General features: G+C 39.9%; 1 protein-coding gene across 2 annotated transcripts in view; it reads right to left on the bottom strand.

Moving 5' to 3' along the window:
- The window catches only part of LOC122787514 (transmembrane protein 87A-like), a 1,268,634-nt gene that overhangs the window by 728,971 nt on the left and 527,028 nt on the right, over positions 1-12,635 (bottom strand). For both annotated transcript variants that reach the window (XM_044054310.1, XM_044054387.1), the window contains exon 8: positions 11,560-11,685. In XM_044054310.1, coding sequence (XP_043910245.1) covers positions 11,560-11,685 — 126 coding nt within the window. The remainder of the gene's footprint in view (positions 1-11,559; positions 11,686-12,635) is intronic.

Below are 12,635 nucleotides of genomic sequence, written 5' to 3'. Positions count from 1 at the left end.
GACTTGAAGGGGGGGGGGGGGCTTACTCACGGTAATCTGAACTTGGAGTAGCTCCAAAGAGTTATCTTGTCTAACCAGTCAGGAGGTGTATTTATCTTTAATGGAGATAGATACTCCACCACTTCTGGTTCTCACACTTTCATTTTTGCGGTCTGAAGATGTGGAAGGCATTGTAGGCTTGCATGGCTGGGGTACTCTCTGTGGCCTTAAACTAGGTTTCTGTGACTGCACAAATGTCTACATCATCCAAGGAAAGAAATGCTTCTATTAAACTCCTAACATTCAGCAGCATAACCCTTATTTTGTTTGTGCTGGATATTTTCACGTCAGAAGTTTTGTTTTTGAGACCTTGCCTAAAAAAAGGCATTATGGGGGAGGCAAGAGCCATAGCCAGCAACTGAAAGCACGTAGGAGCCAGGTGCAGGCTATCTCTGGCAAAGCAACAAGGTCAATCAACCACATCATCCCAAGTTGACAGAAACTGGATCCCCTTTGAATGACACCAGAAACTAAGCCAATTACTAAAGTCAATCATTTTTTGTTATACTGTGGCATCATTCTAGGTGAGAGTAAAATTCTGCTCAAGGCAAGGGACATACCTACCTGGAACACATATTCAGAGAGCTCAAGAATGTCTCTCTTCATACAGTCCAGTGAGGTACGCATCAAATCGTTTACACCAACATGAACTATGAATGAGTCATAATGGTACTTGTTGAGTGACTCGAGTGCATGTGTGATCTGACAAATCCTGGCATCGCACAGATAGCTGACCAGGACTTCCTCCTTATCCAACCTGGTGAGCGGGACGTCAGTGTGTCTCACTACAGACTCTCCAATAACAAGAAAATTAGGTTTTGGTGTGTGATGCAACTAGTCTTCAGTGCTGTGGGTGCTGTGTCAAGTGTAGTAACCCTGGGCTTAGGAGGTCTCTGGTGTTTAGGTAAATTTTTGGTGAGTACCTCCATTTATGATGGCCTATGTGTTGAGTTCAAGCTTTGTGTATAAGTTGTGGTATGTGTGCTTTATATAAGAGTTGTGGTGTGTGAGATGACAATCTCTTCGGTGTTATTGTTTGGTGCGTGAGAGAGCAGGGATTTCAGCTTCTTGGTATAAATACGTCTCTCTCACTCTGTACTAGAATGATTTAGTAGTAGAGGGTTGTCTGTGTATATGAAGCAGTTGCTACATTGCCTCAGGAGACCCATATCAACCAGGTTGGCATGAGAAACAAGGGTAGTCTGACTCTCCATAATACTAGGTTTAGACCCGTTACTGAGTAGAGCGTTCACCGATCACATAGAAGTTTTGGAAGATCAGTGGAGCAGAGGCAGGTTGCTAAACTCACTCGAGTGGTGTTAAAAATAAGCGTAAACCCACGCAAATGTGGGGCTTTTATAACAAACAAGAGGAAACGATTTGAAACAAATTAACCAATCCTAAAGCTCAAAACTGATCCCTGTTTCAGTAACCTTCAATTAGATAAGTCCAAACTGTACGTTCCTCCCACGAGGGCACAGGGGGAACCTCTCCAACAAAAGATTTCCTGATATAGTGTTCAATCTGTACAACCAGAACTAGACTCAGCAGGTCTGAATCTATCATATGCTACAGCAACTAGAAATGCGACCAAGAATCAGAACAAAGTAAAAATAATAAATAACTGAAATTGCAGTAGAAATTGTTTAAATGCAACAAATGCAATTAAAACTGAGTCCTCTTTCAGTAACTTGCAATTAGATTAGTCCAAACTGTACCTTCCTCCCATGAGGGCACAGGGGGACACTCTCCAACAAAAGATTTTCTGATATAGTGCTCAGTCTGTACAACCAGAACTAGATTCAGCCAGGTCTGAATCTAGCCTATGCTACAGCAACTAGAAGTGAAACCAAGAATCAGAACACAGTAAAAACAGTAAAATGCAGTTGAAATTGCAGTGTATATTTGTAATGCAGCAAATACAATTAAAACTGAGCCCTGTTACAGTAACCTTCAATTAGATCAATTTAACCTGTACCTTCCTCCCATGAAGGCATGGGGGCCTCTCCAAAAAAAGATTTCATGATTTAGTGCTCAATCTGTTCAACCAGAACTGGATACAGCAGTTCTGAATTTAGCCTATACTACTGCAACTAGAACTGCAACCAATAATTAGAATATAGTAAAAACATTAAAAAAAACAATTGAAATTGCAGTGGAAATGGTTTAAATGCAGCAAAAACAATTAAAACTGAGCCCTGTTACAGTAACCATCAATTACAGCAGTCCAAACTGTACCTGTAGAGTTACGATTTCAGTGAACATCAATGATAAATATTCCCTTTTGCAGAAGCAGAATTACAGGCACACAATATCAGTTATGTTCATATCATTAAAATTCATTTTTAACTGGCACCTTTGGACCTAAACAGGTGATAATGGACAACTGGCTCAGATAATGAAATTATCCGAGAGGAATGCATCTGCAGTCTTTACAAATGGGCAGACCATCCAGAGGCTCCTTTTTCTACTTATGAAGACTCCGATGCTGAGGAATCGATTCCTTCTGCCTCTCCACCAGAGGAATTTTCCTTTGGGGAAACCTTACATGCCATGAGGGAGCAATTTCAATGGCAGGGGCAAGATTTCTCAGATTCAAGGAAAAGGCTTAGTATAGTATGATGGAGAGTACTACCTGTAGATAATTCACTGAATGGCAACTTTATTAGCAGTTGGAAGACAATTCAACAGCTACCGTGCTCACCAGACATCTTCAGCTGGATAATGAAAAGATGTCTCTTCACAGCAGTTACTGAACTGGAAAGCTATTAATCATGCGAACACAAAAGGAAATAAGGAATTGAAAATGTTGAGCCTTCCACTGTGAAATTTGACTCCTTTACTACTAGCCATTTTCCAGAAAGATGCACCCATAATACTGAATGTTTTGGGCTGTTTTAGATCGTCTGTATTGGACTGTCTCTCCAAAATAGCTTGCAATATTATCTTAGAATTTTCAGGGACTTTCACTGGAAAGTACAGTTTTGTACCTACCATAAATGTAGATGTCCGAGAGGAATGCATCTGCAGTCTTTACAAATGGGCAGACCATCCAGAGGCTCCTTTTTCTACTTATGAAGACTCCGATGCTGAGGAATCGATTCCTTCTGCCTCTCCACCAGAGGAATTTTCCTTTGGGGAAACCTTACATGCCATGAGGGAGCAATTTCAATGGCAGGGGCAAGATTTCTCAGATTCAAGGAAAAGGCTTAGGACTTTTTTGCATTTACCACAACATAGGCCTTTAGCTATACCTCCAGTTCTTCCTGTTGTAGATGATGCATTTAATGATGCTTGCACTGCTCCTGATACTTTACCTCCAGCCCCTGCAGAGGGGAGGGGATTTTTAACTGAGGTCGAAGCTACTGCCTTAGGCCCCTGGGAGATAGTCTCGGGATCTGCAAAAGGGGCCTTGTATAAATGGTGATGTGTGTCCGGGACCCTGTAGAACCTATCGGGCTTAGCAGGGGCTGGAGGTAAAGTATCAGGAGCAGTGCAAGCATCATTAAATGCATCATCTACAACAGGAAGAACTGGAGGTATAGCTAAAGGCCTATGTTGTGGTAAATGCAAAAAAGTCCTAAGCCTTTTCCTTGAATCTGAGTAATCTTGCCCCTGCCATTGAAATTGCTCCCTCATGGCATGTAAGGTTTCCCCAAAGGAAAATTCCTCTGGTGGAGAGGCAGAAGGAATCGATTCCTCAGCATCAGAGTCTTCATAAGTAGAAAAAGGAGCCTCTGGATGGTCTGCCCATTTGTAAAGACTGCAGATGCATCCTTGAAGGACATCATGTGTATACAATGATATTAGGTTGTACAAGTAAGCTTTGAAGTCACTGGTAAAGGTGCAATCTGAACTTTATAAATCACATGATTTTTTTTTTGTGCCACAACATTAAACTTCTTCTTCTTCTTTTGGCTTTTAGGGGTCGCCACAGTGAATCACCTGTCCGCTCATGATTGGCAGTGGAATTTTATGGTGTCGACTTGCAAGCCCGATGCTCAACCTTCCACAGAAGGCACACACATGCACACACTCACACCTAGGGCCAATTTAGAGTGTCCAATCCACCTACAGCATGTCTTTGAGATGTGGGAGAAAACCCACGCGACCAGAGGGAGGACATGCAGACTCTGCACAGAAGGCACCCCAGCCGAGGATCAAACCGGAGAACCTCTTGCTGTGAGGCGGCAACGCTAACCGCTGCACCACCGTGGCCGCCCTGTGCCACAACATTAAACAGTTTGAAAATTTCACTTTTATACAAAAATGCATAAATGTTATTGTCCAATGTTATAACAGCACATCTGTTTTTATACTTTTGAACTGACAGCTGCCTATTCATTTTAAATTCAATAACTTGGAAATTTAGTAGTCTTCCAATTAATAATCGTTTTGACATTAAAATGATTAAAATGACCATACGTGCAACTAACCACGTCACTCTGAAGCTTTTAGATTCCCTTTTTCAATGTTCAGAATAAGATACTTTAATAATTAATCATGCATTACACTTTGTAGGGTCTGACTTTATGAAATACAAGGAAATAGCAACATTTCAGTTTTCTATACCATGGTAAAGCCCTAAACCAAAATAATAATCATCATTATCATCATCATCATCATCAATCATCATAACACTACACGAAACAGATAATTGTAGGGGTTCTTTTTCTATAGAAATCACATGCATTTACTGATTCTTAAACAAAACATACAAATGGAACATAAGTCTTGAGAACGTGAGCACTGTCACATATTTTTCAAAGAAAATCCAACATGTGAAGGAGTTATGCAATTAATCCATAAGAAAGTTCTCTGGAACACATAGAGTGTTCAAAAGAACTCAACAGGGTACATGCAAATGTCAGAGTTACATGGTAGTCTTGCTGCACCTGTGTTTGTTCCTTTGCTAAGCAAGACAAAATTAGTTGTTGGAGAAAAGAAAATCACTACAGAACTCACTAGATCAATATCACTCAGCTGATGAGTTAACTCAAATATTGCAATTTACAATTACAGTCACCTTCCTGAGGTAAAAGCCACGTTATCCTGACACCTGGCAGGGTGGCACTACTACCGAAACACCCCATTATAAAAGGTCAACCTTTCTTTCTACAGCACTCCATCCTTCTGCTATCTTCTAATTCCCACTATACAGGAAGTAAACCACAGTCATCATATTAGATGAGTACTGCAAATATACATTAATTCTTTCATTAGTCTTTTAATCCAATTTGGAGGAAGAAGATCTCACTCCTTAAACTTTGTGGGCGTATACCAGAAAAAACCAGATGGGGCACCAGTCCTTTGTGAAGCAAGTGCATTTACACACAAACACACACACCTACCTACAGGTAATGTGTTTTGGTATGTGTGTAAACTGGGACACCCCATGAATGCACAAGTGGACACAGGCAGTAAAAGCAAACAATGAACAGAAGGGCATGCTAATTGAGAACAAAACTGGAGAACCACATGCTGGGAGACACCAGTGTTAATCTCACTGCTAGTGTGCCATTCACTACACACATTCATGTATGCATATCTAAACAATCCTACCTTGGTTTGTGATTTATTGATCTTTACTGTTAAAAAGAAGTGCGACAGTGAGCAGAAGCTACTGTGTGCCTTCGTGCGCAACGTGAAGGAATTACAGCTTTTGTCTGGCTTGCAGAACTTGTATGGTCAGAACAAGTTTACTGTACTTACTTTAGTATTTAGTTGTATATTGCTTGTGTGATTTTTATCACTGAAGTTAATTTAAGTTCTCTGAATTCTGTAGTTACTGATTTTGATTATTCTTTTACAATATTTTATTCGTTTGAAGCTGAATATGGATGTTTTAAATGAGTATTCAATCAATGATTTACTACTGCACAAATATCTTGTACAGTGTAATAAATGCTATGGATAATTACAGGTAACAGCTGATAACAATGGTGATCTGTGTTCTTCGTGTCAAAAGTCAGATGATTTGCTTACCACTGTTAGAAGTAAATGTAGACTTGAGGATGAATGCTCTTGTGCAATTGGCACGGCTTGGAGAACTGTTTCATACATTAATGACAGGATTGGTGAGATAAACAGTGTTAGGCAAAGAACAAACAGAACACGTTTTGGAAATGATACATCTATTGTCTGTAAAGATCATGCAACCCCTATGAAACAAGACGATGCCCCGGACAACTTGGGAATTCTGGATGCAAGTATTTAGCAATCTGAGGATCCGGACTGTTTAGAAGGAAACAAAGAAAGAAAGAAAAAAAGGAAGTTCACAACAAATAACAAGGAAGAAAAAGAAACTGATTAATGTCTGTAAAGTAAAGACCATACGTACTAAAAAGGATACTGCTTTGTTATGTAACACACAGGTTACAGGGAAGGATAATATATTTCTATCAAAAAACCTTTGGTCTACAGAAAAAGGCATAATCATAGGAAGTTACTAGGCTATTGGCCGAGGCCCTTATAAGCCTAGCCAAGAGTTTAGCCCATGTTTAGACAAGTCAACATCCAAAGCCCCTGTCCAGCAGGGACACAGGTGGAATCCCAGGGGTGTATTTTCTGTTTCTCATCCAGTTAGCCAGGTTGCGCTTAAAAAGCGATAATGAGGTACACTGCTTCACATGGAGAGGGAGAGTCAATTTCACAGATGGGGGAGTCTCTGGAACAAAAATCAGCCCTGCCAACAAGTTCTATTGCTATCACAGATCAGGTTGAGGTCGCACGTATAGGTTACTCAAGTGGAGCTTGACTTGTAGATATGCAGCAGTCCCATCAAGGCGAGGTCTGAGATTGCTTTGTATGCCAGACAGAGGCCACCTCTGAGGAGTCTGTATGAAACTGAGCAGAGGGACAGGGCTTTTAGCCTATATATGTAGGCTAGATGTTTGAGGCCCTGGATTCTCCTGGTGAGGAACCTCTGTGGTCTCTCCAGCTGCTGCATGTGCTTTGCGAGGTACATGCTAAAGGGGGTGTTGTACTCAATAACTGGCCTTATAAGGGAAGAATACAGGGATGTTATGACCTCCTTGTCCCTAGATGAGATACCTTTACTTATGAGCTGGGCCATGTAGAAAGCTTTCCGTACAACAGAAGCAACATGGTGGTCAAAAATCAGGTTGCTATCAACCTGTGTGCCCAAATCTCTCACTACTGATTGCCTACTTAGGACATTGTTATTAATGTGATAAGTGGGGACATCATTCTCCCCAAAGGGGATGATGATGCAATTTTTGGCATTCAGCTTGAGGCCATGTTTCTGGCAACAGTCATTTGTTTGGGTGCGACCCTCTTGGAGGACATCCACATCACTTGGGAAATTGATCACCGTGCCCAGCTTGCAGTCATCTGCAAACGTGGTCAGCCACAACCCACTGGTTTTGGCCTGCACCTCAGAGAAGTATATCCCGAATAGCAGAGGCCCCAGGACCGATCTCTGGGGTACGTCGCTCAGTACAGGTCTACTGCTTGAGGTGGCTTCCTCTATTTTGATTATGTGGGTTCTATCAGTCAGCCAGTTTGCTACACATCTGGTAACATACTGGCTGATGCTTATTAGAGAGAGTTTATCTATTATGCCCAAGTGGGGAATAGTGTCAAAGGCTTTTGGCCAGGTCAAGGTAGGTGGTGTGCACTGTCTTCCCCTCAACCATGGGTTTGGTAACTGTCTCAAAGAAGTCAACCAGATTTAACAGACATAACCTCCTCTTGACAAAGCCAAACTGTGTGGGGTCGAGTGTTTGGAGGTTGCCAATGTCCATGTTAATGAGGTCCATGATAATCTGTTCCATGGCCTTGTAGATTAGGCTAGTTAGGCTGATGGGTCTATAATTTCCCAGACTGGTGGACACTCCACCTTTGTATAAAGGGATGATGGTGGCTGTCCTCCACTCAGCTGGGACAAACTCGGTACTCAGGCTTTGGTCGAATAGGGTGCCTAATGGTGGTGCAAGTTCATGCCTGAGTTCATGTAGGATGCAGTCTGGGATGTTATCGAGTACCATGGAGGCTGTACTTTTTCCCTTTGAGAGGGCAGTGATGACCTGTTCCCTAGAGATAAGGGGTGTGGGGCAGGTATTGGGGATGTCCTGATTTACTGATGTGGGGGCAGAGGGGTGACATCTTTGCTGAATCTGTCAGCCAGTAGATTGGCTATATTTACAGCATTTGTGTATGTGGTGTCCTTGACCACCAGTTCTGAACATATCTGGGTGCTTCCTTTGAGACTGCGGACATATGTGAAGAAGGCTTTATGACTGTCTCTAGTAGATGTGGCCAATTTGGACTCAAAATTGGCTTTAGAGGATTTCACTAGTGCGCTTATTTGCTTGTTCAGGCTAAGGAGAGAATGCTTCCAATTGGGCACCTGCTCCTTCTTGATCCTGGATAGCAAGTTTTTCCTTTTGTTATATAGTTTATCTATTGCAAATGTCCAACAGACAGGTGTCTTCCTTGAGGAGGAGGATTTTTTTTCCGTCAGGTATTCCTGATTCCATGCGTCTACATAAATGCTTGTATAATACTTTAGTGTAGATTTGGACATTGGTGCCAGTACCTACATAGGGAGAGGGGGCTAACTAACTAAATATACCAACTCCAAGATTGCTCTGCATTGAAGAAAAGAGCAAATCCCGATAATGGCCAACTGAATTTTTTTCTCAGAGGTAAAAATTCGAGGCTGTGGCAATTTGCGGTTTACAATGTTCGCTGCATATGTGTCGATTATTATGTGTTCAAAGAAGAGATTCTTTAATCACATAATATAGACCCCTGTTTAAAGGTATATATTTTAACAGTGGAAACTGGAATATAGAAGGTTAACCTCAGTCCAGAAAACTTTAGAAAAATAGCTGAAATTAAATTACTTTATAGGCTACACAATAAAACAGGCTCTCAGCTTTTTAATACATTAATTTGAGAATTTTCTTAGTGACGCGGAGCATTCTGCATTGTGTCTTGGACCTGACAACAACAAGATCCACTCACCACATCTGCCTTGCTCTAATGAAGTAAGTTTCTAGGGAACAGTACAATTCTCTTAGATACAGTCAGGAATATAGTAAAGCCTAGTTTTGGGGTTTTTCTTTATTTGTGTGAGCCTGTACTGCAATGTTATTTTAAATGCTTCCTGTGGTTCTGAACTCTGATGTCACTGTGAATATATATTTAATATTGTCTTGTTCTTTTATTATTTATTATTAAATATATTTAAACCTTTCATTGTGGCTGATCTGTGTAGAGATATTTAAGTTTTGAGAGTACTTGCATATTTATTTGGTGACACTGTGTGGGCCACTCCTAAAACGCCTTGCTCTTGCTCAAGCTACCATTTGTATTAGTATTAATATTAGACAGTAAAACTGAACACCCTTTGTTAAGGGCCCTAAAGTAGCTGATAAGGAGTGACTGGTGACAGTGAAAACTGCCTTATAGTCTGGGCAGAAGGGGGCATAGCTAGTAAACCTGTGTCAGCCTTTCCCAGGTGTGTGTGTGTGTGTGTGTGTGTGTGTGTGTGTGTGTGTGTGTGTGTGTGTGTGTGTGTCTGCGTGCGTGCTTCAGCTACTTGGGCAGGGACATGAAGCACTGGTTGGACAGAGAGGGTGCTGGAGGTCTTGGCTTGGTCATTCAGCTGAGATCTCAACTTTATAGCTGTGCCAGTGGGGGAGTCTTATTAGGGATCTGGAGAAACTAACCCCGGACTGACTGTGGTCTCTGTGTGTTCTTAAGTGAAATTACACTTGATGCAGAAAGCTGCATCTAAAAATACTGTGTGTGTACCTGTTATTCTCTCAGTGAATGTCCCTCACTGCTGCCACTGGTGAGGAAAGAGGCTCCTTGATTACTGGTCCAGTGGAGGGTTGTCACGGCAAGTATCATGCAGGAAATGGACATGTGAAACCCTTGGTTACAGCCAGGGTGTCCCCACAAGGCTCTGTCTTAGGCCCTTACTTGTTTAGATTGTTTCTTTCAGACCTAACATTTTCATCTGAGGTGTTCTACAGTCTATATGCAGACAGCCTGAAATTGGGTAAACTGATTACATGTGTTACAGATAAGGCATGTCTGCAAAATAGCTTGACTAACTTGACCACTTGGGCACAGCAGAATAATATGCTAACAAATACATCAAAAACTAAGCATACAAAATTTGGGAGACACAAATTGAATATTTAATACAGCACACAGCGATTGAAACTGTAGACTCATTTAAGGACCTGGGTATATGGGTAGATCCAGCTATGTGTTTTTCTAATCATATCAACCAATTGAGTAATGATAGTTATAGAAATGTAGGTTGTATAAAAAGATTTATAAAGTCTAAAAAATCAAAAATGATGAAGTCATTGTTTGTTAGTTACATTAGACCCAAACTTGAGTACGGAATAACAATATGGAAACCCTATAAGAAATCAAGCATGAGTAAACTGGAAAGAGTATAGTGGAAATATACCAAGGGCATCCATGGATGTGAAAATTTAAGTTAAAGACTAAAATATCTGAACTTGTACAGTGTCTCTTACAGACATCTAAGAGGAGATCTTATTCAGGTATACAGGGCACTTAGAGACAACTGCCTCTGGGAATGGTTGAGGTTATCAAAAAGTACTAGAGAGTTATCAGACAACCTATGCAGATGTCTATCAGAATGAGACTTGTACTAACTGGTTTTCTCACAGAGTAGCTGATGCATGGAACAGACTACCAAATTACATTAAAGCAAGTACTAGTTTAGATATTTTTAAGAACAGCCTGGACACTTACAACGGGAACAAGTGTTTTGGTATATAGGCAAGCTAGAAATATTGCTTGAAATATTTTTATGTATGTATGTGTATATACTAATAAGGTAAAAACTGTAAAACTGCATAGTATGTGTAAATTAATTTCTTCTCTTTGATGTGGAACCTTATAAAAGTTTCCGACCTCAGAAGTTGCAATACGAGCAAAATTGTCAATCAATTAATAAAACAATGACTGTTCATACACTTTTTCCTTTGAGAACTTAGTAATTTGAAAGCTGAAAAATCTTTCATGTCACACAGGCATTAGACTCAATGTAAGCTACATTATGGGTATGTATAACAATGGACAGAAAAAAGCAGACCTCCTAAACCCATAGAAGACAGACAATAAAATGTGAAAGAAAAAAAATCCTTGCTAAAAACAATCATAAAGTTTATAAGTTTCAAAGGGAAAGGGCATAGAACAAAACAGCCATACCTTATTTAATCTAATCCATGGTCACATCACAATCCTTAAATATTTTTTCTCATCATTTACCATGTCATCTTTTACAAATGAACTCTTGAAATTGCAAAGCAAAATGTAAAACTGTTTGACTGAAAATTACATTGTGAGGAGATCTTTTGAAGAGAAATCAGTCAATAGGAGCAATGCTGTATGTAATGATTTCTAAAATCCTCTCCACATATTCCCCTAGACACATGTGGGCTGGAAACGCACTGAAATGGCACAGAAAACTAAACATGATGGACTGTACAGGTATGAAATTACCTGATCTGAAGATAGTGCTTTTGTAGTTTTCTTATCTTCCTTTTTAGGGTCTTTGTCATTTGGATTACTAGCTTCTTTTTTCTCTTCTTGTGCTTTTGATTCATCCTGTGATTCTTTATTAGACACCTAAAGCATAGCAACATTTTACAATTAAACATAGGACTTAAACATTACCAATTCCATCAATGTCCTTTGAAACGTAATGGAATGCTCAAAAATGCAACAGTTAATTTTGAAGAATTTATGTTTAAAAACGCTGAATGCCACATATCTAGTGAGAAGGAATGCTTTTGATCAACTCAGTTCACATTTCAAGTTTATCAACACCACTGAAGAAACAACAAAATAATAAATCAAAAATAAAACAAAACACCTAAACTTTAATTCTACCAATCACACTCTAGATTTAATCCACAAAGTTTGAGAGTATCGAAAAAAAAATTAAATAGAAATGAACACCAATAAGAAGATCAAAGTCAAGTTTTATCGTCATTTAGAACTACACATGTGTAGCCTAAATGAAATTACGTACATCAACTCAATCTTGAGATTGCAAAGGAAAGTGAAACAACACAAACAAGTAGAGGAATAAACATAACTAACAAGTACAGTGGTACTCCCAATACACACAAGAAAGTGCAGAGACATTTACCAACACTCATACGAAAAGAATACCCTCCCCTGAGTTAAATTAACTACCCTATTTAAAGTAATACAAAACACATTACAGATTGAAATGCCTAAGTTATTTGTCTAATACTGCTCTTGAGTGAGTTAAATAATACTGACTATGGATTTAATAAACAAATATTGCACTTACTTGGAATACGTGTAAGTATATATTGCACAAATAAATAAAAACTGACTTATGTGTCCAGACCCCAGGGACTAGTGCCAGAGTTCATAAGTCTAATCACTGTAGGGTAGAAACTTTTACTGAATCTTGTAGTTCTGCAGCACATGCTGCGATATCTGCTGCCCGATGCCAGATGCTTAAACAGTCCACGTGCAGGAAGTGTGTTGTCCTGTATTATTTTGGTGGTCTTGCAGATGCTTCGTGCAAAATAAAGATGTTG

Source organism: Protopterus annectens, chromosome 1.part0, assembly GCF_019279795.1.
Source record: "Protopterus annectens isolate FY-2018-M chromosome 1.part0, PAN1.0, whole genome shotgun sequence".
Classification (NCBI taxonomy): domain Eukaryota; kingdom Metazoa; phylum Chordata; order Ceratodontiformes; family Protopteridae; genus Protopterus; species Protopterus annectens.
This window is presented reverse-complemented; position numbering and strand designations above follow the sequence as displayed.